The sequence below is a fragment of the Ambystoma mexicanum genome, chromosome 3q (genome assembly GCF_040938575.1).
Source record: "Ambystoma mexicanum isolate Mex_15411 chromosome 3q, UKY_AmexF1_1, whole genome shotgun sequence".
Taxonomy (NCBI): domain Eukaryota; kingdom Metazoa; phylum Chordata; class Amphibia; order Caudata; family Ambystomatidae; genus Ambystoma; species Ambystoma mexicanum.
Genome location: NC_090926.1, coordinates 884390203 through 884416901, shown reverse-complemented (window position 1 = coordinate 884416901; position 26699 = coordinate 884390203). Strand labels below are relative to the sequence as shown.

Genomic DNA, 26699 nt, shown 5'->3' with positions numbered 1-26699 from the left:
GCGGATTGTTGCGGGGGAAACCCCCCGCAGCACACCCGCAAAAAAAAGAAAAATAAATACGGGGGCTGCAGGGGTGTCCCCCACAACACCCCGCTCACTATACTATAGAGTTGCAGAGGACACCCCTGAAGTCCATGTAGTATGTAAGTGTGTTCGCATGAGAAAGGTGCAAACTTTTGGTGCACCTTTCTCATGCGAATATTCTTAGCGGCAAAATCAGCTGCAGTCGGATCACTTAGAATCACTCTGATCCAGTAGGTGTGCCTTTGTCCCGGAAGTTCTGTTCATACTTGTGTTCCGCCTTGCTCAGAGTATCTTTAGGTGTTGCCTTTTATTCGTGTGAGGAGAGCTAACTGGTATCGTGTGTATGCACTTATTGTAAAGTGCCTGACTTTGCCGGACCCGATCAGCGGGACATGTCCAGTATGTGAGTTAGTTTGGTTGCTCTGTCACCTCTTCCTCAGACCAGCGTTTGTGTAAAAAGGGGGTAGGTGGGGGTTGGGTTCTCGCAGCATCCTAAAAAATAGGATGGGGTAGATTAACAAAAAGGGGGAATATGGTGTCTCACCATCGACTGTCTCACCCCCACTCCCCGAAGAACCCTCATCCAGGCGATCCTCCCGCACTGGTCCACCCCCAGGAATTGGATTCACAAGCGATGTCCGTGTCCTGGCCACCTGGATGACGTCCCTGTGGACTAGCGGGTGAGACACCCTTTGTTTCTCACAGTAGCCGGTCTAAAATCGTTGCTGACCTCTTCTGGGTGCAAATCCTGCATGTAACCTCCCCAGAGCGTGGGTCTTTTGCAGCATTATAATCGGGTGATGTTGTTCCAAAAAGGCTTGCACTTTCCTGGCCTTGCCTGGATTATTCAGGCCCTGGACATTCCACGTAAACAGAGTAATGATGTTACTGTCAATCTAGTCCCTGCTGGATTCAAAGATGGCTGCCAGAGGGTGAAGACTTGCGCATGGAGAGCTCTGTCCCCAATGAGGCTGACTATGTCAGACTGGTCCTCGTAGGCCATATTCATAGGCAGCGTAAAGCGTACGGAAGGCATGGCGATCGTCCCCGACAAGGTTGGTGCTTAAGGTGGTCACTGGATGCACTGGCGAAACGGGGCAAAGTGATGAATTGAACAGCCATATCAATCGGCTGGTTGCCCCGGCACAGCGGTGCTGGGGGCCAAGGAACACCCGATGTAGTCGGGAAGCTACCCAGAGAGGAAAGCAAAGACAACATAATCGGGCTGTGAGGCAGGGCACAGGATATAGCCGCTGATACAAAGACCTGCAGGCGTAGCCGTGTACGGCTGGGCGAAGCTTGATTGGCAGCAGGGGAGCAGCTAGTTTGACACAATCCACCCTACAGATCACCCCAAAATTGTTGACTAGCTTCGAAGGGAGGATCTGCGACACCTGACGTCTGCCAGGCCAGATCATTGCAAAAAAGTGTTGAGGCAAGGAGTAAGCAGTGATATTCAGCAGGGGCAGACTCCTGATAAACTGCAACAGCAGGTCAGTGCTCTGCCTGGGTGTGAAAGGGAAAGGAAGGCCTTGGGACCACTATCTCGATTTGGTGGGGAAAACCTCCCCACCCTTTCCCTTAGCAGCACAGTGCTATTTCTGAACCTGGGGCTCCCTGCCACTAATATCTTGATCACGATAAATGGTACGCACAAAGGCATACTGGAGAGAGTATGCCCCGAATGGGGGGCCCAGCACACAGGCAAAACACGGAGGACAATGGGAAAATCTGCAAAAAAGGTATCAGCGATATCCTCCCCTCAATCAGTGGTCCTAAGAATGCTATAGTCAGTATCCAGATAGTCCAAAGACTGGAAGTAAAGGTAAAGGCTTACCTAACATGTGGCTGCATTCAGTGGCGGTTTGTGAGAGCGCTATCCAATGCTGCTGGGCCAAAGACCCTGACAACCAAGGCTCGCAAAACAGCTAGCAGGATCCCCAAGGAAGGCAGGACGAGGAGGGAAACAGCTCTGTTGGCACTATGGCGGCATTTAAGACTGATATCGAAGCATGCTTGCAGGACTTCCAGGATAGACTTGCCAAGATGTTTCAAATGCAATTTACGTTTACGGCAGAGGTCAAACAAACACTATCCGACATGAAGAAAGAAATGGCCACCCTAGATGATCAAACGGATACGACAGAAAGGGCGCTTCAAGAAATGGTCGAAGACAATTGTAAAACGGATGAAGCTCTTGAAGACCTGGCCAGAATCTCCCACAACGTAGAGCTTCAGTGTGAGGATCTAGAAAATAGATCCTGCAGATCAAACATTCACAATCAGAATCTGCCTGAATCAGTGATGAATTTGGACTTCAAGGAGACAGTGCTGCGAATAATCTTAGATCTCCTGGGGGACGAATGGGCGATGGATGTCCCGTTTGATAGGATTCATAGAACTTGGCCCAAAAGGCAGGATCCGGGCGCTCGTCCATGGCATGTACTGGTCGCGTTGACGCGATATCCCCAAAAAGAATCCATCTTGCGTGCAGCCTAGCAAGCAGAGCCAATCACGTGTACCGGCGCAATGATACAACTTTATCAAGATTTGGCCCAGTCGACCCTCCAGAAGCAAAGAGAAATGGGGGATGTGGTGAAAATCTAAGCAAATGAAATGTTATGTTACTTGGCATTTATATAGCGCCTTATGGTATGACCTCAAAGTGCTGGTATGTTGAACACCCTCAGGAACCGTAGTTCAAGTCCGTTGAGAGAGCTAGTGTCGTATGGTGCATGGGTGCACCGGATGTGTGTGCAGCAGGTGTAGTTGTTGGAAGAAAGCTGCTTTCTAGCGATCAGTGTGGTGCTGAAGATATCAGTTGGATGTGTGCAGTCAGGCGGGTGGACACTCAGACTGGGTTCTAGCTGCGTTAGGCCTGAGGAACGCCTATGTGAACAGCTACACTGGAATGTGCTCAGCTAGCTGCGTTTTATTAGGGTGATGAAGTGTTCATGGGGTCGTATTTGTATGTGAACAGCTCGGTTCAATTATCAGGGGTATAGCTGTGTTCTAGTTGAGTGATGGTGTATAGCAGAGAGTAAGCGTTGCGGTGTGATATGGTGGGTATCTGTAGAGGTGCCAGAGATGAGGCACGTGGACAGAAAGGGGGGGGCATACTTAACGACAAACGGATAAGTAGTGACAGAGGTCGATACATGTATATATGGGGATACAGATATATACGGGGATACATGTATATAGCGTATCAGTTTAATCCGTTCCATCTGTACCATCCGTTCCGCCCACTCGTTCCGTTCACTCATCCATTCCATTCCATCTACTCAGTCCTTTCCATTTGTTCCATCCGCTCCATCAGTTTCATTCCTTCCATCCGCTCCATTCCTTCCATCCGTCCCATCCACTCCATCCGTCCCGTCCGCTCCATCCATCTGTTGCATCAGTTCCATTCACTCCATCCGTTCCACCCGTTCTATCTACTCCATCCAGTCCATCTACTCCAGTCCATCTACTCCATCTGTTCCAACCACTCCATCTGTTCCATCAGTTCCAACCGTTCCATCCACTCTATCCTTTAGATCCCCTCTATGCATTCCTTCCACTCTATTTACTCCTTTATTCTCTCTGCTTCATCAACTCATTCTGTCTACTCTGTCGACTCCCTCCATTTACTCAATACATCAACTCCATTCACGTCTATCGTTCCCTATATTCCATCCTATCGTGTGGGTGAACACGAGGTAGGGACAGCTTCATTGTGTGTTTCGTCGTTGGGTTCCTGGGGGATTCAGACATATCTTTTGGTGGTCATCAGTGTTATGGGAAGAGCCACGTTTTTAGTAGTTTGCGGAATGACAAATAGTCTTTGTTCTGTCGGATATGGGATGGAAGCGAGTTCCATAGAGTGGGGGCTGAGAACGAGGATCCTCCTATCCTGACCGAGTTGGTGGTTGGGATCATTCAAAGGAGGGCAGAGCTTGATTTTAGGGAGGGGGTGGGAGGTAGGGTTTTAGCTTGTCTTGCAGGTATAGGGGGCCAGTCTTGTGCACTGCATGGTGGGTGATGCATAAGGTCTTGAAGGTGGCCCTTCGTCCAGCTGGGAGCCAGTGGAGTGTTTTGAGGGCTGGAGAGGTGTGGTCTCTTGTTCCCAGTGCTAGTAGCATTTTGACGGCAGCGTTTTGAGCTCTTTGCAATTTAATGAGGTGGTATGCTCAGACTCCGAGATAAAGGGAGTTAGAGTAGTACAATCTCGACATTCCAATAGACTTAACAGCAGCAAGTTTATTAGGAAAGGAGAGGTATGGAAAGATGCGTCTGAGAATTTTGAGGTGGTAATGACAAGACTTGGATATGTTGTTGATTTGACGAGAGGGGGTTAGGCCAGAGTCCAGAGTGCATGCAAGGTTTTTTACTGTGGCAGAGGTGGTGGGTGGTTGGCCCATGGATGTGGGCCAAGGTAAAGGGTGGGGGAGAAGTTTGGTGTTGCCGCACACCATGATTTTGGTTTTGGTGGGGTTTAGGAGGAGGTGATTTGTAGTCATCCAACGGTCGATGTCAAGGAGGCAGGCTGCAAGGTCGGGGCTGAGAATTTGAGTCTGAGTTGAGGAGGTTTAGGATGATTTGAGTATCATCGGGGTAGTTGTAGCACAGGATATTGTGCGGGTGGATGATTCCAGAAAGGGTGGACAAATATTGGTTGAACAGGAGGGCTGATAGGCATGCTCCTTGTGGTACTCCAGTATCGACTGGTCAAGTGGCTGAGGCAAACATGGAGAGGAGGGTTATTTGTTTCCTGTTGCTGAGGAAGGAGGCTATCCATTTGAGAGCGTTTCCACGGATTCCTAGGGAGTGGAGGCGGTCAAGTAGGACTGATGGTTAATTGTGTCGAAGGTGGCAGAGAGGTCTAGGAGGATTAGTGCAGCGCATCATGCAGAGTCCGCAGTGATCTTAAGATCGTCCCAGTTTGAGGCCAGAGTGGTTTCGGTTCCGAGTCATGGTCTGAAGCCTGATTGTGCGGTGTCAAGGAGGTTGTTGGATTCGACAAAGGCGTTTAGTTGGGAGTATGCGGTTTGATCGATGAGTTTTGCAAGGAACCTGGTGTTCGAGATGGGGCGATAGATTTTGGGGTTGAGGGATGGTTCTTTTTTAGAAAAGGCTTGACATGTCGAATTTTGAAGGCGTCGGAGAAGATTCCAGAGCTGAGGGATTCGTTTAGGATGGTTCATGCATACTTTCCTTCACAGGTGGATAAGAATATTCCTTTGAGGACTGAGGCGGGGCAGGGGTTGAGGGGGGAGCCAGAGGGTTTTCGGGCAGAGAGCAGCTTGAGAAATTTGTCTCTGGAGATTGGGTTGAAGGAGTCGAAGGTGGGTGGCGTTGTTGTAGCGGCGGTGGGCAGGGGGGTGGTTGGAGCAGCGGACGGATTTTGTGGCGGTGAGAGGAGGGCCAGTTTGTTGTTAAGAGAAGTCATTCTGTCAAGAGCGGTGGAGTAGAAGTGGAGCGAGAACGAGTCACAGAGGGATTGAGATGGTGTGGATTGGGCTGAGGTACAGGTTGCTTTGGTGAACTCGGAAAGGATTTTGTGGAGTTCCTTGCTGGGGTTTCCATAGTTAAGAATTCGATTGTTGTAGTGGGCTTTTTTGGCTTTCCGGATTTCAGCTTTATAGTGGCGATGGTGCAAGGCGAAGATGGATCTACTCAGATTGGTTGTACTTTTCCGCCATTTGCGTTCCATGGATTTATTTAGTTGTTTCGCAGTCTTCAGCTCAGGAGTAAACCATTTGGGATAGGGACCAATGCGTGAGGAGGGGTGGCACGAGGGGATGAGCGGGATTAGTGAGTTATTGAGACATGAGTCGATGGTTATAGGTTCATCCTGAGGGTTGGTTGTGGGGGGGGGGGGTCGGTGAAGCAGGGCTTCGGCTAGGTCTGGGAGTATCTTTAGTTTCTTCCAGCATTTGCGGTGGAGGAGTGTGGTTGGTTCAGGGTTGGGCGTGGAGACTGGGGAGCGTATGGAGAAAGGGATGATTAAGTGATCGGACCAGAAGATGTCTGGGGGATGAGGGGGGGAGATGTATCTGGTCGTGGGAGCTGAAGATGGCATCAAGGGTTGTCTTGATATTGGGCAAATCTTCCTCGGGACCAGCCCTTGGGAGCAAAAATTACCCAATTCAGCCCAAAATACAGGTTCTATTGTGCCGAGCAGTGAACTCATGCTAGTGACAAATGACACCTTCAAAAAGTTTTAGTATTTATTCTAAACAGTGAATTTCAGCAACATCTTGGGATTCAAGTTAGAGAAGATTAGAAAGCACAAAACTTAGAGAAATGCAAAATATAGAACTTAGAGAAACATAGAGAAACACAGTCTTACGCCCCTTCAATCAGCACTGGGAGACCCTGGCCCTCATAAGCTAGCTGTAACAAGCCCCGCTCAGAGGACAGCGCTGTAGGGTGCCGACAGAGCCACAAATTCCGGACACTTGATCTTGCTCGAACCAAGTCCACAGATCGATCTCCCACCTGAGTCATGTGGGCATGCATTTTTATAATCTCGTGCTGTCAGTCCATAACGCACAGTTCCAGAACTTTCCCTGTGCAAAATATAGGCTTGCTCATGGAAAAACCCAACTCTGTGAATTTCCACTGTGCTCCTTTTCTGTGCCCCTCCCTACTTGGAGCCCATCTGCGCGAAAGCTCAGGAATGTCTTATCAGTGCCTTCTCAGAGAAAGAGGATTTGTTTACGAAGCCATGCAGGGCTACCGTTAGAAAGGCAGAATATTCTAAGAGAAGCCGAGATGAATTAACCCCATGTGAGCAAGCTCTAAAAGGCATGCACTCATAGCTTAGTGTTCATAGCGCTTAAGACTGGCTATCTAAGCGCTATATAGGTGCGAAAATTTTCCAAACACTCCAATAATGTCTATTAGCTACAGAGCTGGGGCCTTCGCACTGCCTGTTTATCTACAATGCATAATGTGACCTACCACCCCTACTAGGCCTTCATATTCCTTGTAGCTCACTACTGCATAATGGAAGTGCTACAACAGACTACTGTCAGCATTTTTGGCACATACTTTGAACTATTGGCTTTCAGCGGCTAATGCTGTCATCTAAAGCCCTGATTGGCAAATTTGCAATTTTGTGTATCACTACAAGGGTGTGTCCTTTAGAATGAGTTAGGCCGTTCATGTGAAGGGAGAGGTTAAGGTCATCAAGGCAGTCGACCAGTGAGTGGGTCATGGGGTTGGTGGGAATGTCTAGCCAGATATTGAAATCTCCTACAAGAGTTAGAGAGGTGGTTTACTTGGATGGTGGCTATAGAGTCACAGCGGTTGGTTGTGAAGTGTCTGTCAAAACCTGGGGTCTGTAGGTGATTAGGAAGCTATGGGAGATCGTCAGGGGTAGTGAGTTTAACGAGAAGGGATTCATAAGAGGGAATGCATGTCTGGGAGTCGACTAGTGAGACGGAGAAGTGAGATTTTAAAAGGACTGCCACTCCGCCTCCTCTGGAGGGTCTGTTGAGCGGGATGAGGGAGTATTCGGGGGTGGGGGGCAAGGCTTCATGGGCGACAGGGGCAAAGTCATTGGAGAACCAGGTTTCAGTAATGAAGACTAGGTCAGGGTTGTCAGAGAAGAGGAGGTCAAAGATGTTATTTCTGTTTTTTGCTACAGAGCGTGCATTAAAAGGATGCATCTGACTTCGGAGTGGGGGGGGTTATCCTGGGGGCTGTAGGGGTGTGGGTGGGGGGAGTGGCCGGGCCGAGGAGGGTGGCGGTTTTGGGCAGGGGTAGGAAGGAGAGGGGGGGGGGGGTTTGCTGTGGGTTCTGGTTGGTGAATGTTGTGGACTGGTCGATGGAGGTTGGGAAGAGTAGGCAAGCGGAGGAGGGTGTGAGCGGGGGGGAGGACTGAGTGGGGCGAGTTGGTCAGAGGGCGGGAAAGCATTGGGCACAGGGGATTCATGTGTGAATCTCATGGGGCTGGTGGTGTCGGATGTGCTGGGCGAAAAGTCGACGGAGAGGGGTTGGAAGCGGGGAGAGGGACGGGGGGAGCGTGGGGACCAGTGGGGGGTGAGTGTGGTTATTGGTCATGGAAGGAGGGGTGAGGAGTAGAGAAAGATAGAGGGGGAGCAGGCTTGTTTTCTCTTTTTCAGGTTTTTTAGTGCAGTCAGTGTGAGAGAGAGGGTGGGGTGGTCCGATGGTGATGGAAATAAGGCCACTGTTCTTGCCAGGATGAGATGTGCAGTTTTTAGAGAGGGAGATGGATAAGGCAAGAGGCTGGTGTTAGTTGGTGTCGACGGGAGGATAGGGCAAGGGGTGGGGGAGGTGAGGGGGAATGAGCAGGTGGGAGGGTGGTTCAGTGATGGGATGGGGGTGCGGACATTGAGGTAAAGGGGGAGAGAGGGAGGGAGGAGTGCTTGCATGGGAGTTGGGAGAGGGGATTGAAGAAACGGAGGCTTTTGGATGTTTGGAGCGCCAACATGCTCCTCTGGCTTGGGAGTTGGATTGGGGCTGGGGTGGTACAGTGGGGGTTACTGGCGAGTTCATGATGGTGGGTTGGGAGCGGTGAGTTTGTTTGGGATGGAGTCATGCTCATGTTTGGCCTCGCTATCTAGATGCAGAGCAAAACAGAGAAAATAGCCAGATTTTTAGTTTTTTGCCGAATGAGAGTAGGGCAGGATCCATTTTGATGTCCAGTGGTAGGGCGTTCCAGTAGTTGGCTGCCATGACAGGAAGCTTGAGCCGTCTGCTCTTTGTCTATAGAATCTGGACTTGGTCAGTTGTCCGAGGTAGGCAGTGTGGGTGGGTCTGGCTGATTGTTTTTTTACTATCAGATTGGATAGAATCCGGGGGGCGATGTTGGTTAGACATTTATGTGTGAGTACTTTAAATTTGATCCGGTCCTTCACTGATAGCCAGGGAAAGTTTCTTCTGACGGATGAAATGTGCTCTGATTTGGGTACATTCAGAGCTGCTCTTATGGCATTGTTCTGCACTATTTGGAGTTTCAGGTTGTTTTTAGATGAAGAGCCTGCAAAGATGCCGTTGCAGTAGTCGATCCTGGAGAGGATAAGTGCTCTTGCCAAGGTGATGCGGTTCTCTTCGGTCAGATAGGGTCTACAGGCCGTGATGAGTTTCGCTGTATAGGCGGATGCAGAGGAAATGTTGACTTGCCATGAGTGTAAGTGAGGAGTCGAGGTAGACTCCTAGGGTTTTAACTTCTTTGGCAGTAATGATCTTGTTTCAATCAATATTGAAGGATTGGTACAGAGGTGAGAGATTTTTTATTTTTGTCTGGCTGCCCAGAATCGGGATCTCAGTCTTATCGGTAAGACATAGCTCATTCTGGGCCATCCAGGCTCGGATCATGAGGTAGTTTGCATTTAGGTTGTTCGTGTCTGTGTTATAGTCGCCGGTGATAGGAATAAGAATTTGGGTCTCATCAGCATAATTTGTATATGTGACGCCCATAAAGTCCAGCTTATAAAAGACGGGTTTTGTAAATGTGTTGTAAATGGTTGGTGAAACGCAAGAAACCTGGGGCACTCCACAGGAGACTGGGGTAGGGCTGCCTGCTGAGGAGGATGAGAAAACTCTCATCGTTGGGTTAGACAAGAATGATTTGATCCATGCTATGGCATTGTGGGAGAGGTGGGCATCGCTGGCTAGACGACGACATAGGATGTTGTGGTTTATCAAATCGAATGCCCCCGAGAGGTCTAGGAGGAGGAGGATGGCTAGGCCGCCTCTCTCTGATCTGGTCCATTTGCGCTTTAAGGTCTAATAGGGCCGTTTCCGTGCCGTGGCCTGGGCGGAAACCCGATTTCCAGAGACCCAGCAGGTGGTGTGTTTCTAGATATTTTTAAATCTGGACATAAGTTACCCTGTCCGGGATTTTTTTAGCAAGAATGGTACCGTTGTGATGGGGCGGTAGTTAGTAGGTACATTCGGGTCGAGTGTGTTTTTTTTCAAAAGAGGCATCACCCAAGCTTCCTTCAGGTTGTTTGGTACTTTGTTGGAGGCAAATGAGCGGTTTATGAGAAGGTTATGAAAGGTGCCACATTATCTGCGCAGTCTCTGATTAGGGTCTCGGGACAAATGTTACCTTGGCATCGAGTGGGCTTAAGACCTTTTATGATTTTGGTCATTTCCTCGATCGTAATAGGGGCAAATTTAGGGAAAGGCTTACGTTTAGGCAGAGTGAGATTGGATGCTGGGATGTATTAAGTCTTAACTTTTTATTATTAATTTTGAGCTGAAGTGACATGATTTTGCCCATGAGAGCTTTTTGTATGTTTTCACACCAGGTTTAGTCTTTGATGCAAAAGTCTGGTGTCTGAGAGGGGCTTTCTAGTTCTCTTAGGACTGAAAAGAGCTCTTTGGAGCTCGAGTTGGCATTTTCAATGCATAGATTGTAAGCATTACTTTTGGCTTGATGGGTAGTTTTTTTGTAGTCTGAAGCTATAGAGGTGAATTGTTCTTTGTTTGTGATTGAGGGATTTCCCCTCAAATTATTTTCTGTGTTTCTTTTTTTTGCACTAAGGGGTGAACCAGTGGTTGAGGTGTGCTTTAGGTTTAGCTTTGCAGTTCCCCAAAGGGGCCACCTGTTCCAGGGCAGATTTCATAGCTTGATTATATGTATAGACCAGGAAGGCAGGGTCGATTGTCTCTTCTGTAGGTGTCGTGAGCTGTGGGATCAGTGTGAGAATGCTGTTGGGTGTGATGTTGCGCGAATTGCGGGCTTGGTTGACTGATGCCACCTGTGTCGGCAGATTAGTAGGTGAGCTGGTGGTGTTAGTGAATGGTATAATGTTATGGTCTGACCATGGGCAGGGGTCATTATTGGAGATGTTGGCGGCGTTTGTTGTAGTCTGCGAGCCACTTCAGCGGGCAACCTTTTGTGTGGGTTGGGCCCCAAAGGGGCCACTGCATCCAGGGCTGATTTCATAGCTTGATTATGGGTATAAACCAGGGAGGCAGGGTCAATGATCTCTTCCGTAGGTGTAATGAGATGTGGGAGAATGCTGTCGGGTGTAATGTTGCGCGAATTGCGGGCTTGGGTGACTGGTGCTATCTGCGTCAACAGATTAGTAGGGGAGCTGGTGTTGATAGTGAATAGTATAATTCTACGGTCAGACCATGGGCAGGGGTTATTATTGGAGATGTAGGCGGTGCAGTTGTAGTCTGCGAGTCAGTCAAGCATGCAACCTTTTGCGTGGGTTGGGCCGGCCGATCGTAAGGTGAAGCCTTGTGTTTTGATGTAGTTGGCTAGGATGGATGCTTGAGTGTCGGAACCGTCATGGGGACTTAGGTTGAAGTCACCAAGGATGATCACTTTAGAGGTGGGTTTAGTGTCTGAGGAGAGTAGGGCGGCGATGTCTCCATCAAAGGTGGAGATGGGGCCTGGATGTCTGTAGATGAGATGTAAGTTTAGAGAGGTCGTGGCAGAGATTGTAATTTTTGTGGACAAGAGTGTAATAGGGATGTTTGGTATTTCTCTGATAAGATTTGATTTGGATATGAAGGCAGGCAAAAAGGCGGCTTCATTGGCTCCATGTGTCTCAGAAAACAAAATTCAAAGCCCTATCAATTATCCACAGGTGTATCCATGGAAATGCTCCTTTCTATCTTAAGGAACATTTAAAGCCTTACAATCCACCAAGGTTGCTAATCACTCCCGGGGCCAGAAGATCCCATGCTTGGAAATATCATTTGCTGTTCTTGCGACTCAAGCATGGAAATCCTTAACCATCAAGCTGCGACTGGAACCTGTTTAGAAAGCATTTGAAAATCTTCGTTATTTGACTAACCAGTTACGCCCCCTGCTCTTGCCGAATCTGTCCCGTCTTAATTTGTCCTTTGTGTCCTTATGGTAGCACCCTGATGCCTTTGAACCTTTGGCGCTGTATACATACACAAATAAATGGCAGGAGTCTGCTGGACTAAGACTCCCATGATCCCTCACTGTTGCAAAATGTGTCTTGGGGTGATGGGAGTTGTAGTCCCAAATAGCTAGAGAGCCAAATGTTGCAGACCCCTGCTCTAGGGTAGCAGTTCTTTGTTTGATAAGGAAAGATTTCAACCATACAAATGCTTTTTACCATACCCCCGCAACACACCTTAATCTACGTAAAAGCCATCGCAGTCAAGCGTGTCAAATGTAGTAGACAAATGAAGCACAATAAGTAAACAGGTTTGTGGGTTTCAGTATTCCAAGGGGTTCCTCGCAGATATTAACAAGAACGATATCCAAATTTCTGCCCAGTCAAATCCAAGTTTGACTTTTTCCTAAAAGGCCATGAGTTTTATCAAATGATTGAATTCCCATTGTAGCAATTCTTTCAAGAAGTTTTAGAACAAAAGGTGCATCAGATACAGGCATGTAATTAATTGCCATGTGCAGGTCAAGTGAGGTTGCCTTCAGGAAGGGAGTGATCCATGATCATTTGAAAACTGGTGGACTTGCGCTTTGGTGCACCCATTAACAAATGTGTTTAAGAAATGCAGTGGGTCTTCCACTCATTCTTTTAACGTTTTTACTGCCATTGGTGCCTGGGCATGAGGTATGTTTTATTTTGTTATGTTTGTAGGTCCTCCGGGGAAATCTTAAAATGGAACATTGAACTGCACAGAAAAATCATCAGAAGATGTTAGTTAATTGAATGTCTGATTTGGTAAATGTTCTCTTGAAATAATTATGAATCTTTTGGGCTCGTTCTTTTGAAATACGTGGAGATGGTTTAGGAAACATTTTATTTTCCAAATGTTGTAGTATTTTGTACGTGTATATTCAAGTTCAATACTTTTTGATGTCTCCATTCTAATGTGGACTTTTGAGTGGGTAGGGCATGCCTTATGAGACATAAGCCTCATTGTCTAGTGTTTCTGATACATTGGTGTCCTTGAGATTCTCACCCCACATGTTGGAATCACCCAGGTTCATGCTCTGCAAGCTCTTCTTGGAAGTAGTCAAGGGAAATAGTGGCTCAATTAACGGTTTAGCAAATTCGGTTTTATTTTTGTGGTGAGTGGGGCGAAAAAGTAATGCACACTTAAGTGTTTCTTAAGATAGAAACTTGATTTTCTTGTCCGTATTTCACATGTAGTTGGAACATCTAGATTAAGCTACTGCATATAAAATGAATTGCTAAACCTGCTCCTTTCTTATTTATTCTTTCACCATGAATAGAGATAACCTGGAGGTGTTAAACAGAGGTCCAGAAGAAAACGACTGCAATGTTTCTGTTAAGAATACATTGCCTGAATTGTTACTAATAATAAAAACATTAATATTCATAGTTGTTTACCGCAGGGAGTGCCTTTATTAGTGAGCATGCTAACTAATATGAAGTTGGAATTAAGGAAAGTCGAGGGCAAATTCATAATGCAGGGGTACAAGTTGAGTTTCCTGCTGCCAAAATGAAGATTAGATGAGGAGGACCTAAAAGCAGCTCCTGGCTATCTGGCATTAACCAGTGAGCAGGAGCTTCCACTGGGGAACCGGGAGATTAGTACATATCGTTCCGCAAATCTAACTTCAACATAAGATGCAAACAACATTTTGCTAATTTTTCTATGGCCCCTTATGCTTTAAATGCTTTCTAGATGTGTTCTAATGCTTATTTATAGAGTGTCCCTAATGCATAGAGTAATATTCACAAAGATATGTTTGTTTGGCATCAGTTGGCCTGGGGAGCGAAAAGTAGCTCGTAGGCTAAAAGCAGGAGTTGGAATAGCTCCAGCTCCCCTCCATTTCGAACCCTGAGCCAGGGAAATAGTGGCTTGCCCCGCTTGGTTCTCCAGATACACATCACACCATTTCTTGCTCATCACCAATCCTTTATCACAAGCATATTGCTAGTAGTGAGTGAACATGTTGAGGCCTGCATAATGCAAGGTGCCAAAGTCCTCTTTAGTCATGAAGTGCATGGGGATTTTTGGGCTGTACTACTGTTAGGAAAGATGTTGTGATTGTAGGTAATTTTCCTTCCATGTGGCAACCCCTAAACTTTTTGCTGTTGTTTTTCACCTTGTTCTCGACTTTGCCAGAGAAGTGCAGCCTTCTGCCGCACTCCTCTGGGCTTTCGCTCCTTTCTTACGGGGAAACTGACATGCCCTTAAAACAGTCAGTACCGGGGAACGCTGTTTCCCGTAGTTTCTTTTATCATGTTGCGGCTTTCGTGCAACATGACACAAGAGGGCACTGTAAGCTAAGTTACAGCTCTCTTGGGCCTCTAGCCTTCTACAGGCCCCAGATACTCGTTTAGGATTGTAACTGATCGGTGCAAGTGATTCAGGGACGGGAATGGTGGCAGCGATCGTTTCTTGTGATTTGAGGACCTTTTGGCGTTCTAAGCGCGTTTCTTGCGCTTAACCCAAAATGGTGGCCTGGCTCCCAAAATGGCCAGACCACGAGGCTCCTTTGTCCTGTCCGCTGACCGTCTTGCTCCCTTCACCTTCCCCAGGTCGAGCCGACCCAGGGCCTTCCTTATTTGGGCATGTACTTTCCCGCGAAACACGGATGCTTTCGCGGGCTTCTACATGTCTTGTGTGTGCCTCCAGGATGTGGGCTGGGATGCCTGGTCCCAATACACATCCTGGGTGCCAGAGAGTCTAGGGTGGTGTGAATGCCTGGGACCACCGTGGTCCGTGATTGGTCCACGAATGGTGTGAGTGTTGATGAGCGGATCTCCCATTGGGTCCCCTCCGTTTTGGCGCGAAGGGAACCGTGGATAAGAGGGGGCTGGAAACACCACTACCATGTCGATCTCCTGAGTTTTCACGAACGAAGGAATACAGGAGCCAAGTATCCTGCAACCAAGAGGCTGAACCGAGGAATCGCTGGTGACCCGCTGAAGGACTTCTCCTCTGCACTGCTGTCGCCTTGTGAAACCCTTTTTACCTTTGATCGAACCAGAAGGCCGGTACTGGTACTTCGACCCTTGGAATAGCGGGAACAGCTATTCTCGGCATCTTCAACATCTCCTGCCAGTAAGCCTTCGGAAGCGTCTCTGGGCCGTCCAGCTGACTGACCAGCTTACATAGGAGTCTTGCTCTGTAACCGCCGCCAGGTTGTGTAGTATTTCGAGTTCTTGTTACTCTCACACGCTTCGTACACTTGGCGTTCCCAGGTCTGAAGTGAGTAGTGTACATTTGGCTCAGATACACACGGCCGCTCCGTTGCCCTGCTGTGGTAACAAACTGTGCGAGTTTCTTCGATTGGGACGTCTTTTACACAACAAGACGACGAGACGTTCCCTGCTCTTCTGAACCTGCCAGCTACTGAAACTGACGCGGAGAAGCCTGGGTCTGCTTGCATCGGGGACCGGTGAGTAGCATAGCTAGGAACTGTTCGCCCTCCTGCAGGAGCCCATAGCTTTTCCCCGCTGTGTCCAAACAGCGCCCTTTTCCGTACTTCCGCTCTGCTTCTGCCCACAGAGGCTGCGCTTGAGTCGCGGAACTTGTTCTTCTTCTTTTGTGCACTAATCTGATCTGCCTGACTTCCTTCGAAGAGACTCCCCTTTTGCCCGTTGGCACCAGCGTGTGCAGGTACTTTTGAGCACAAGGCTCCACTCTTTGCAGGGCTCGGACTTCCTTTTAGTTAGGTGCCTCTGAAGGCGGACTGGGTCTAAGCATTATTTCGCACTGCCTGTTTTCCTTCCCTTTTAGGTGGACTACACATTTCGTGCATCTAACGCTTGAGACTTGTTGTATTTGTATATATATTGTATTGGTATGGTATGTGTTGGTTTACTATTGTTATATTGTGATTTTCTCGCTACGGTCATTGTTTTAAAGGCCTTGGAATAAATGTGTACAATTTTTAATATAACACCTGTTTGGAGTAGTTTGTAAATGTCCTTTCTTTGTGTGCTCATTGCGGGCTTTCAGTCACCCTCACCCCTCTTGAGACCTAGTCTTGACCGCCGCAATCGCTACCTTGATTTGTCTGGCTCTTCCAGAGGTTACCCTGTTCCAAGTAATTAGGATGGCCTTCTGAACTTCTGCGCCACCAGGACAGAGTTCAGAAATCCGTCTTAACAACTACATATCGGCTCACTGGCTTTTTTGCACCCTTTGAACATCGAAGGGTGTGAAGGAGGGCAGTAGGTTTGTAGATCACATGTTACCGCAGTCAATGGGATGTTCTTTACCGGGATGTAGAAGTTGCTTGGGGGAGTTGGGTGGGAACAGTTCTGGACAGGTGGGTCTGTGGTGGGGGAGCAACACTCATTTCGAACTATATCCTGTAAGTTGAGGGATGAATGCACTGATGAAAAGGCAAAAGAAGTTCACATGAACGATTATTTCTATTCTATAAAGCTTTATATTTATGTTGTCACACAAAGATTTCTTTAATATTTATCAAAAGGGCTTTTATGGTCATTAAAAAATAGGTGTATTTTTTGTAATCTTTCGTGGTTTTCCCGATTTCCTAAAATGCAGCACCAGTACTCTCTGTCTCTGAATGTATTTTGGATGTCTTTGTGCTTTCAGTATTTCTCAGACTGCAGTCTCAGGGCTAACTCATGTACTAAGACCTCAAGAACCCTTCATTTTGGCTTGTCTTTGTATTTCTTCTCAGTACTTCTTGAGTTTTGGCTTCCAGTGTCAGAATGTCAGTGGCTTCTCTGGTTTTTCACAACACTCTGCTGTGCTCTCCAGATATCAGACCCATCTTTCCAGCTTGCACAGAGACTCTCCTGTGTAATTTCTTACTTCTCAAACCACTCGCTCTCCTGTCCTTTGACCTCCTCTCAATGGTTGCTGCAGGTCTCAGAACCCTCCTGCCCCAGCAACATGGGTTCTCTTGTGCCACCCTCTATTTGGGTCCGGCCACATAAGTCTGAGCACTGCCTCCTTAGCTTTTGCCTCCGTCACACCTCTTCTAAGTAACTACACTGCTATGTAAATGTGTTATGTAAAAAACAAAGTCTAAACATGGTAGTTACATTCACTAAGTTTGGGAGAAAAAGGCATGCATGGTGAAAGTGAGCAAGATGAGAAAGTTTACTACAATGGTGAAAATTAAAACCTATGATTGCTTGTTATGGCCGAGGAAGGAGGGGTTCACCAAGGTTGGTGGAAAGGAAAGTAACAAGTTATATAGTAGCTTGGATATCCCATACGGCAGGGCTGGTATATACCAAGAAGTCTCTGGTCTTAAGTGACCCTAGGTACTCTCTGAAGATCAGGGTGCTGAGTTCCCTCCTGAAGTGTAGGAGTGTTGGAGCGATTGTGTTTGCAGGTGACTGCATGTTTCCTGTTTCTTTTTTTTCTCTTGGCATGCGAGTTTAGTCACGGGCCTCAAAATGGTCTGGCTCCTAGATTAATGCATTCCAACAGAGCCTGTGTGTTTTGTGGATGGGTAGGTTGGTATTCAGGCAGTAGTTGTTTTATATGTATTTTTGATGAGTTATCCTGGCAGCGATGGGTAGCCAGCTTAATTGTCTTGGATGGGGGAGATGTGGTTACATTTCCCATCTCCTTTTATGAGGCATGCAGCATTGTGTTGAATGGCCCTAGGGCTAGCCAGGCATGGACCTGGATGCTGGTGAGGAGGTTGTGCCCTTCATCAAGGTGCTAGGTTACCAGTGTCTGGACCTTAATTTGGAAATCCTCAAGTGGGCGGAAGGGTTTTAACTTCCGGAGTAGTGATATGATATCGGGTGCTATGGGACTTTTGATGTTGATATCTTGACAGAGGGAGCTGTCAATAATACACTTGCGTGATTTGACGTGCTGGGCCAACTTCCAACTGTGGTTTGAATACATAAAGCAGCATGTCATTCAGTCAGTGTGGTTGCCACCTATTTACATGGATGGGGCCTAGTAAGGCTTCTGTTTTGATGGGATGAGTTTCAGGTTGGTGATTTTCATTCAAGCTTGGATGGAGACCTGGCATTTACTGTAGTGTGAATGTCTTATGAGGTATAATTGGGTGTCCTTTGCGTATTGGTGAAGTGATTAGGGATGTAAAAGGGACCCTGGAGTGGTTCAATACAGAGATGATTGCTCCTCTGGCACTCTGCAGGTGACCGGGCAACGGTTGGATCTGAGGTTAACCATCTGAACTGCTTGTTATTTGTCTAAGAGGTACGAAGCAAACCACTTAAGGACTGTGCCACTGAACCCCATTCTGTCTGCTTGTAAGTGTGAAGTGGTTGACTGTGTCGAACACTGCAGGAGCGAGGCTAAGGAGGACCATGATGCAGCAGCTTTATCCATGATTTAGAGAGCTTCATCTAAGTCCTGGATGGTGGCTGTTTTCATGCTGCATCTGGACTAAATATGCATTGTTAGACAAGGTGCAGACGATGTTGGTTAATCCAATCATAGAGTTGCTTGGCAACTACCTTTGCAATGATTTTGCCAATGAACGGAAGATCATAATCTGCCAGTAGTTGGCAAGATTGACGGTGTCTAGACCATTTTCTTTTATTTTAGGAGTTTTTGACTTAATCCTGTTTTTAAGGTGCTTGGTGAGATTCCCTGATCGACCAAGGCATTTACTATTTGAAGGTAGGTGGGAGGATGTATTCCTTTGTATGTGCTTTTAGTTGCACAACAGTGTAATCAAGGGTATAAAGGTTGTCCATGTTTGCGTTGCCATGGATCGTGAGTAGAGCTAAGAGGGCACCAATTTCGGGGACCTAAATTGAGATTTGATTAGCAGGACCTAAAGCAAAACTCCTAGGTATCCAGCATTAACCAGTGACCAGGAGCTACCACTGGAGAACCAGAGCTACTGTATAGCGTTTCACAAATCGAACGTCCACAAAAGTAGAACGCGTATGATTTTGTCCCTTCGAGGTAAATTCATATGGGTGTTTGTTCGGTATCAGTTGGCCTGGGGAGCCACATGTGATGACTGGTAGCTGTTGTTGTCAAGCTAACTAGGCTCTTATATGCTACAAGCAGGAGCTAAATGGCTCCCATCAATTTCGAGCCCTGAATTTTGATGCATTGATATGTTATGCGATTTTATCTATCTTGGTGATCGTTTATTGCCTAGCAATACCAATACTACTGGTAGCCTCTGCTTATTACAGAGTGCATGTGAAGCTAAGACATTTTAAAATGCATCTCAGATATATTTTGCTTAAAGATTGATGAGCAATTACATGCGCTTGGAGAGAAGACACCTAGGCTAAATAGCCTTTGGTGTGGGTCGCACACCCAAATATCCCACTAGGGGTTAATTAATCTTCAAGTTTATTCTAAATCATGACTTGAATACTGTGGGTCGTTTTTCAACTGCAAATTTTTATTCCTTAGTATTTGGTTATTATTCACCAAAGTATTTTCGATCGTGTTTTCAGCCAAACGATGACTGTATGGCCAATACATTTCGGATACAATCCTTTGTCAGGGCCCACTCTTATATTAATTTTTCTCTACACATCGTAACATTTCATGACATACAACAACATTTGAATACAGGGTACCCACATTGAGAAAGAACAAAACACGTAAGAGGAGAGTGACATGGAGAAACAATGGAAACAATAGTCGGAACACAGAAGCAATTGAAATACATAGTGCATTGTTCTACCACACCTTTGGTGTTAATTCGCACGTTCTTTGATAAACTCATGTCGATTATTAGCCTGTGTTATTTTTAAAAATGTTGAGATGTGTGAAATCTACTCGATGCTTCCGGTGTCTATTACAGGATACAGTATCATGTGCCTTCACCCTTAGATCATTCCCACATTCATGTTTCCGTGCCCATGTCTCATTGCTTTAACACCCATGCACCGTTGCAGGACTACTGACCTCTCTGCATGGTGTGTCTTTGTTTGTTACGCTGTGTGGTCCACTCGCGATTTCCCCTACAAAAGAAGTCATAGCAAAGACCTTGTAAGTACGCTTAATCTCATGGTTGCGAAATTGGCTACTCCTAGTGAAAACCTTTGGGTTGTTACCTTAGATCGAGGATCGCTAATGTAAGAGGTGATTGTACCGCGGACAGAAGCTTCGGCGGTGAGTCTTTGTGTTCAAGTAACAAATGTTGTCAAGGCAACGTTGGTACATTAAGATGGCTGAACCTATAGATATCCGTCGGCCATCTTGGAGAAGGCAATTTATAAAGACTATCGAGTCCTTCCAGATCTTCAGGAAGCAGGGCATCAGTTGGCTCCTAAACAAAGAGTAGCTTCACTAACACCCGACCTCACACCCCTGCTTGGTAATTGGAAACTGTATGTTGATAATTGTATGCTATTCAAACTGTAAACTGTACTCCATTTTGTTATATATATATATATTATACGTATGTATCTACAAAGTATGCAACTCCAAGATACTTCTCAATGTTGTAGCCATCTTCTTAAGCGCCCTTCTACCCCTGGGTCTGGAGCGCTATACAAATAAAATAAACAAACTAGCGTTTCAAGAGATGTGAAGAATAATCAAGTTATGCCCTAACCTTTAATATGAAACATATGTGTGTCTGATTAAAGTTGTGCTAGTCTCAACTTGCGTTAGTGATCCGATCGATAGCCTCAATGCTGATTGTGTTATTAGGAGACGGTGCTGACTGATTTTGGCTAATTATAAACCAGCTATATACTCCCGAGGTTGGAAAGATGGTCAGCTGGATATTCTGAAATGACATTGGAACTGCATATGACAAATCATGTAGGATGTAATATAGTCAACTCGATGTTGAACACGTGGCGTTGCCACAGCAACTGTCTAGCATGGTATATGCCTCCACAAGAACAACTTAACAGCTACAGTTCTGTTATGTTAGATATGGGTGACATGAACATGTATCTTCAGGAAGAGATGATCTAGGTTAGACGTAACTGATTCATGATAATGTTCAGTATTTAACCATTAGAGACTGGCTATTTTTGGGACATGTCAAATGGAGTCATCTCATCAGCTGACTATTATCATTTACTGGTGGTGATATATCCATGTCAGTATTAAAAGTAGATTAGTTGAGAAAACAAGTCCTGAAGTGTAGTAATTTGATGTCAGTGTTCGTAATTAACTCATTAGGGAAATAATTTATGCAAACCAATTCATAAAATTATTCACAGATTCCTACTGGAGTGTATCAATATTCATGTTCATAATAAACTCCTCAGGAAAATAATTCATACAGGCCAATTCAAAAGGAACAAATCAAAAGAAGCAATTCAGGTCAAACTCCTCATTCATTCCCAGTGGTGACAATGTGTCCAACTGATCAATCCAGTAGGATTCTCTCTGTTGGCGTCTTTTCTTGATTTCCATATTTGTTTGAGAGGTCTCGATGACTTCCAAAGCCTGAAACTTAAATTGTGCTACACTATGATTTTTTTTCATTAAAGTGTCTGGCTACCGCTGAATTGCTGTTCTTGTTGCATATACATGATTTGTGTTCATTAATACAAGTTCTCAATTTGCAGCCAGTTTCACCCACATAATATATGCTGCATGGGCAGTGTATACAATATATGCTGTTCTCTGTGTTGCACATTGCGAAGCATCTTAATGTGATCTTTTCTCCTGTGTAAGGATGTAAAACAACCTCACCTTTAATTATATTGTTGCAGTTGCTGAAATTCAGGCATGGGTGAGTGCCGAGTTTATTATTTTTGGGGTTTCTTGGTTTCTTATCTCTGTTATTTACTAACAAGTCTCTGATTGCTTAATCTTTGGTCTGCAAACACTGGTTGATTGGTAAATAGGTGTTTGGTCCTGTCGTCGTTTGTAAGAATTGACCAATGTTTGTTATTACATCTTTTGATTAGCAAACTCTTGAGTTGAAAACTTTGATACATATACTATCTTTGGTGCTTCTGGTTTAGCTTTCGGTGTTACGGTGCTAGCCCTGGTTTTGGCAGCCACTTTGTCAGATGCTAATTTTAAATCATCCTCTGGATAACCGCGTTCGTGTAACTTGTAATGCAGCTTTGTTGGTTCTTGTTCGAACTCTACTTGATCACTTATGATCCTTTTTAAACGTAACATCTGACCATAGGGTAAGTTGCGTAGAGTCTTTTGTCGATGAAAGCTCATGCTGTGTGACAAGGTGTTCCTGTCTGTGGGTTTGACGAATCGGGAAGTTGTGATCTGTTGATTGTGTACATTCACTTTTACGTCCAAGTAGTGTATACCAGGCTTGCCTATTTCTGAATTAAATTGAATTAGTTGGTCTATGCTGTTGATGTATATAAGAAAATTGTTAAGTGATTCTCTTGTGTTTTGCCATACCCAGAAAATGTAATCAATGTAACATACTCAGATTTTTAACTTATCCTTCCATTGATCATGTTCCAAAATATGAGTGGTCTCGAAACGGTACATAAATGCGTTTGCATATGATGGAGCCATGGTCGCACCCATGACGGTGCCAGATGTTTGAAGGTAATATTCGTTATTGTACTTGAAGTAGGTGTTGGTTGAGATGAAGATCAGTGGTGATAGTAGAAATTCTTTGACTGCTCCTATTGCGCCCTCCTGTAAGAGGAGCCACTCTACTGCTTCCTGACCAAGGTCATGAGGAATGCTTGTGTGCAAGCTATTGACATCAATTGTGAAGAGTATATCATCTTCGGTTAGTTGAACTCTTTCCAAAATGTTCAAAAAGTGTGTGCTATCTTTCACGTATGTCTGTGTCTTTTGTATTATAGGCTGTAGAAAATAGTCAATGTACCAAGGGGTTGTAGTATTCTACCCGTTGCTGCCACTATTGGTCTTCCTGGAGGGTTGGTCAGCCTCTTGTGAATCTTGGGTAGGAGATAGAAGTGTGGATTTGCAGGTCTTGGGTTCAATATGGATGATTTAGTTTTTTTCGTAATCATCTCTCTTTCTTCGGCTCTGGTTAGAAGTACTAAATTCTTGTGGATCTCTTCTGTAGGATAATGATCTATTTTAGCATAGACGGTATGGTTGTTGTCTTATGCACTCTATTACATAGTTTTGTGTAATCTGAAGTACCAGGGCTCCCCCTTTATCAGCTGGTCTTATTGTGATTTTGTCGTCAGTGTATAGGCCTTGAATAATTGCCATTTTACCTCTACTGAGTTTCTTGTTTTTTGGTGCACCAAAACAAATTTGAGGTCTGATGATACAATTTTTTCAAAGATGTCAATTGATGGTACATTAATAGGAACTACAAATGTGCTCTTAGTTTTGAATTCTACTAGGTCGAGTAGGTCTCGTTCTGTAATGTTGTAGTTATCCATCTCTGCGAAGAAAACCCTAAGTTTCAGTTTCCTGGTAAATTTGTGAAGTTCGACTTTCATGTTAAATAGGCTCGTTCCAAAGGTCGGTACAAATTTGAGTCCTTTTTGTAGAACAGCATCTTCTTGTTTACTTAGTATTCTATCACAAATATTCACAACTAAGTTCCTCGTGCCTGGAATCTCGTCGTCACCCTTGGACCTTTATATACGCTTGCCATCATTGTTGGTGTATTAATGCTCTTCCATTGTGGCACATCACAGGGTTTTTTCAGCAATATAACCTCTTTGTACAGCTTACTTGAAAGCTGAACCGACCAATCAAGTTGGCATACATCATTCTACAAAGCTTTCCAGTTTCATGTGGCCATATGTGAGAAGGCCATCAAGTCTCAGAATCCAAATAAAATCCGGTCTGGGTGGCTTTCTCATGTATTTCCACAGGAAGCCCATTTAGTTCAGATGTTACTTTATTTTCGTTATATATTTGTAAAATGAATGTTGTGGGTATTGGGAAATACCTTGCAGAATTAGGGCCTTATATGACCAGGATCAACCTGTCCTACATGGGAATAAGGCAGTAACCAAAGGGCTTACCTGACCGACCATCTTTGGACAGTTTATGGGGGCGATGTGGGACAAATTAATAACTCTACACCGGGTAATTTTAAACAATTCTATTGGCCTACTGTGTATTGAAAGAGACAAAATGTCCCAGTAAGTTTACTGCTAGGTACTGCTTAATTTGTCTTTTGTTTTTATTGGTGTGCAGGACTGTTTTTCCCCCTACAGAATCCGACACTGAATAAGGCTGTCATTGCCTCCGATTTGTTTTATTTTAATATTGTGCACATGCAAAACTGTTCAAATATTTAAGTGCTGGGCTGAAGTACAGTGGTGGAGATATGCAGACATTACAAAAGCTATTCATGTGTCTGCCTCAATTTCGCAACATTTTCATACATCACACATTACCTTTTTTATATTTCTGATCTTTGAGCCACAATGGACTGTTGGAAGTGGCCCTCCCAAAGCCAGGATACTTTACATGGTGTGCTCCATGATCTCTCGGTAGAAATGTCACAAGCTTTGGGGGATATTTAATTTTGGCTAGTCCACAAGGAGTTGGTTGTATTGTAGCAAACAAGGAAGGATTGGGGGTCACCTATATTTGCCGCTTTAGCAAGAGTTATTATTGCTATGTATTAGTTTGACAGAACAGTGCTCAAAGCTGAGTGAACCAACAAGAAATACAGCATTATTGTGTATATCAACTTGCACTACAAAGCGGCTTACTTTTATTTTAGTTTAATTAAATTATCTTAACTTTTTCTGGATTGTACTCAATTGTACTTTAGCCTAGAACTATATTTTTACATTTTGTTACGAATGTATAAAGTTTACTTGTTGGCAATTAATTTGCGTTTATGGTTGGGATTAAACTTGGATCAACTGTTCATAAGGATGGATGTGGGCTTGGGAAGTAAAGGTGCTTTTTATAGTTCCATGGTGCTCCTTTAAAATCTTCTGATATGTTTGTATATTTTTTCTTGGATCGCCAGTTCTTGTGGAAACATTTTGGCAGATTTTTATTGTAATGCCATTACATTGCCTAATATCGGTCCCTCTTTAAATTCCACTGTAGTTGGGAAGAAAGACGTACTGCCTCTGGAAGAATCCAGTATCTGAATCATATTACAAGAACAACTCAGTGGGAGCGACCAACACGGTAAGAAACAACACAGGGAGATTCACTCCAAAGATTCTACTTTCATTTACTCTGTCTCGTCCCCTGATAACTGATTACGTACCTGCTACTGCCCATTCATACATGTGACATGGTAATAGTGTCGTTCAGATAGATAGTAGACAGAAGTAATCAAGACCTTTGAAGAATGCACTGATGTTTGGAGCAGTGGCATGCTGCTCGAGTATTTTGGGGTATGGAGGTTCTTGGGACTGAAAATTGCACTGTTGATTACCATACATTGGACATTTGGACGTAGTGAATAAAACCTCTGGATTACATGTTCATGGGAAGTATGCCAGTTCTGTGCTTTTTGCTTTGTAGGCATAGCAATGATGATTTCACTAGGTTCCAACTGGCCCATATACGGTTCCCTTCTTTAGAATAAAGCACTTCGCAAAAAGTGCGAACAAGAGAGGGCCAGACGAGTCTTATATTTTATTCAATGTAAAATTATGTTGGTGTACTTCAGTGCTCACAGAGTCTGACCCCTTGTGTTCTCCATACGTAGATTCCATAAAGGAATACAAATGTACCTCTTGGAAAGGATTATTCTTTTGTGCAGGACACCCGTTTAGACATTAGATACTTTTGCTTGCAGCCGAGAGAACTGTATGTTGCACATCTCAGCTACAATGAAAGCCTGAAATGCAATCAGTGATATGACATATTTTTCCTTAAAAAAAAGAGTAATGCAATTTGTATATTTACTCGGTTATACAATTGTAAAATTAATCAGTCTCACTGGTCAGGCTATATCATGGTGAACCTCAGTTAACCAGATTCCATCATAGTTATCCTTTTCGATCTCTCTGCTGCTTTCCCTTGATTAATTTCCTCTCCCTTGACCGTTCTTGTATTGAAGCGGCTTAATGTCTATATCCTAGAGAGGTTTTCTTATGTTACAAGTGGCAGTTATATTTCTGCAGTGCTGTTTTTCTTTACTGGCAGCTCCAAGTACCTATCCTGTGCACCTAGCTTTGTTGCACGTTCAGCTGTGCAATGTGAAATAAACCTTTTTTTCCCTCAAACGCAGCAGTTTCTCGAGCAGTGCCTTCAACGGTCATAACATTGCACTGGTTACATACCCATGCCCATCTTTGTTTACAGTCTGGTCCAGCATCACACAGGCCTATAACATGCACTGGAATGTGTGTTTGCAATTTGAAATTAAATGTCTTGCTGCACATATAAGGGCTCAACGCAATTGGATGTGTGGTACAAGATATTTGGTAGGCTGTGAGTGAAAGCAAGTTCGTAAAACTGACGTGACTTGCTTCTTGTTGAATAATGAGCTCTACTGGTTGTTTTTCTTGAAGTCTGTTGCGCAGTATTCTTATTCTAAAGTCAAACAAGCATATAGGATTCTTTCACAACGTGGTCTACAACTTACTATTAGCTGTTCAGATATTAGTGTAGGGATTTTGATGTAACACTACCCATTGTAGGTTAATGCAGCAGTAAAAACAAGCAATTTGTCTCAAGGCTTTCAAATCCTAAAGGTAATGTACACTTCTGCTTGTAAAATAAGCATTGGACATGAAACTTCCAAAGGCCTGACCAATCTAATCCTAATAACCATTGTAGACTGGGCCTCAAAGAACCAGTGAAGCAGAAATAAAAATGCACTTAAAACTGGACCCAATTGGGTCATTCTCATTCACTTGTACAAATAAACTGGCATACACAATTTAAATAAAGAACATCCTTAAGATTGTACCGTATTGGGTCAGTCTCATAAATTCCTCATCAGGTAAGTGACCTCACCAACACCTCAACAATCA

At 44.9% G+C, this 26699-nt stretch overlaps 1 protein-coding gene across 1 annotated transcript in view; it reads left to right on the top strand.

Moving 5' to 3' along the window:
* Positions 1 to 26699, top strand: part of SMURF2 (SMAD specific E3 ubiquitin protein ligase 2) — a 1271870-nt gene that overhangs the window by 270442 nt on the left and 974729 nt on the right. Inside the window, exon 7 of the mRNA XM_069655016.1 lies at positions 24814 to 24897. Within this exon, the coding sequence (XP_069511117.1) occupies positions 24814 to 24897 (84 nt within the window). The remainder of the gene's footprint in view (positions 1 to 24813; positions 24898 to 26699) is intronic.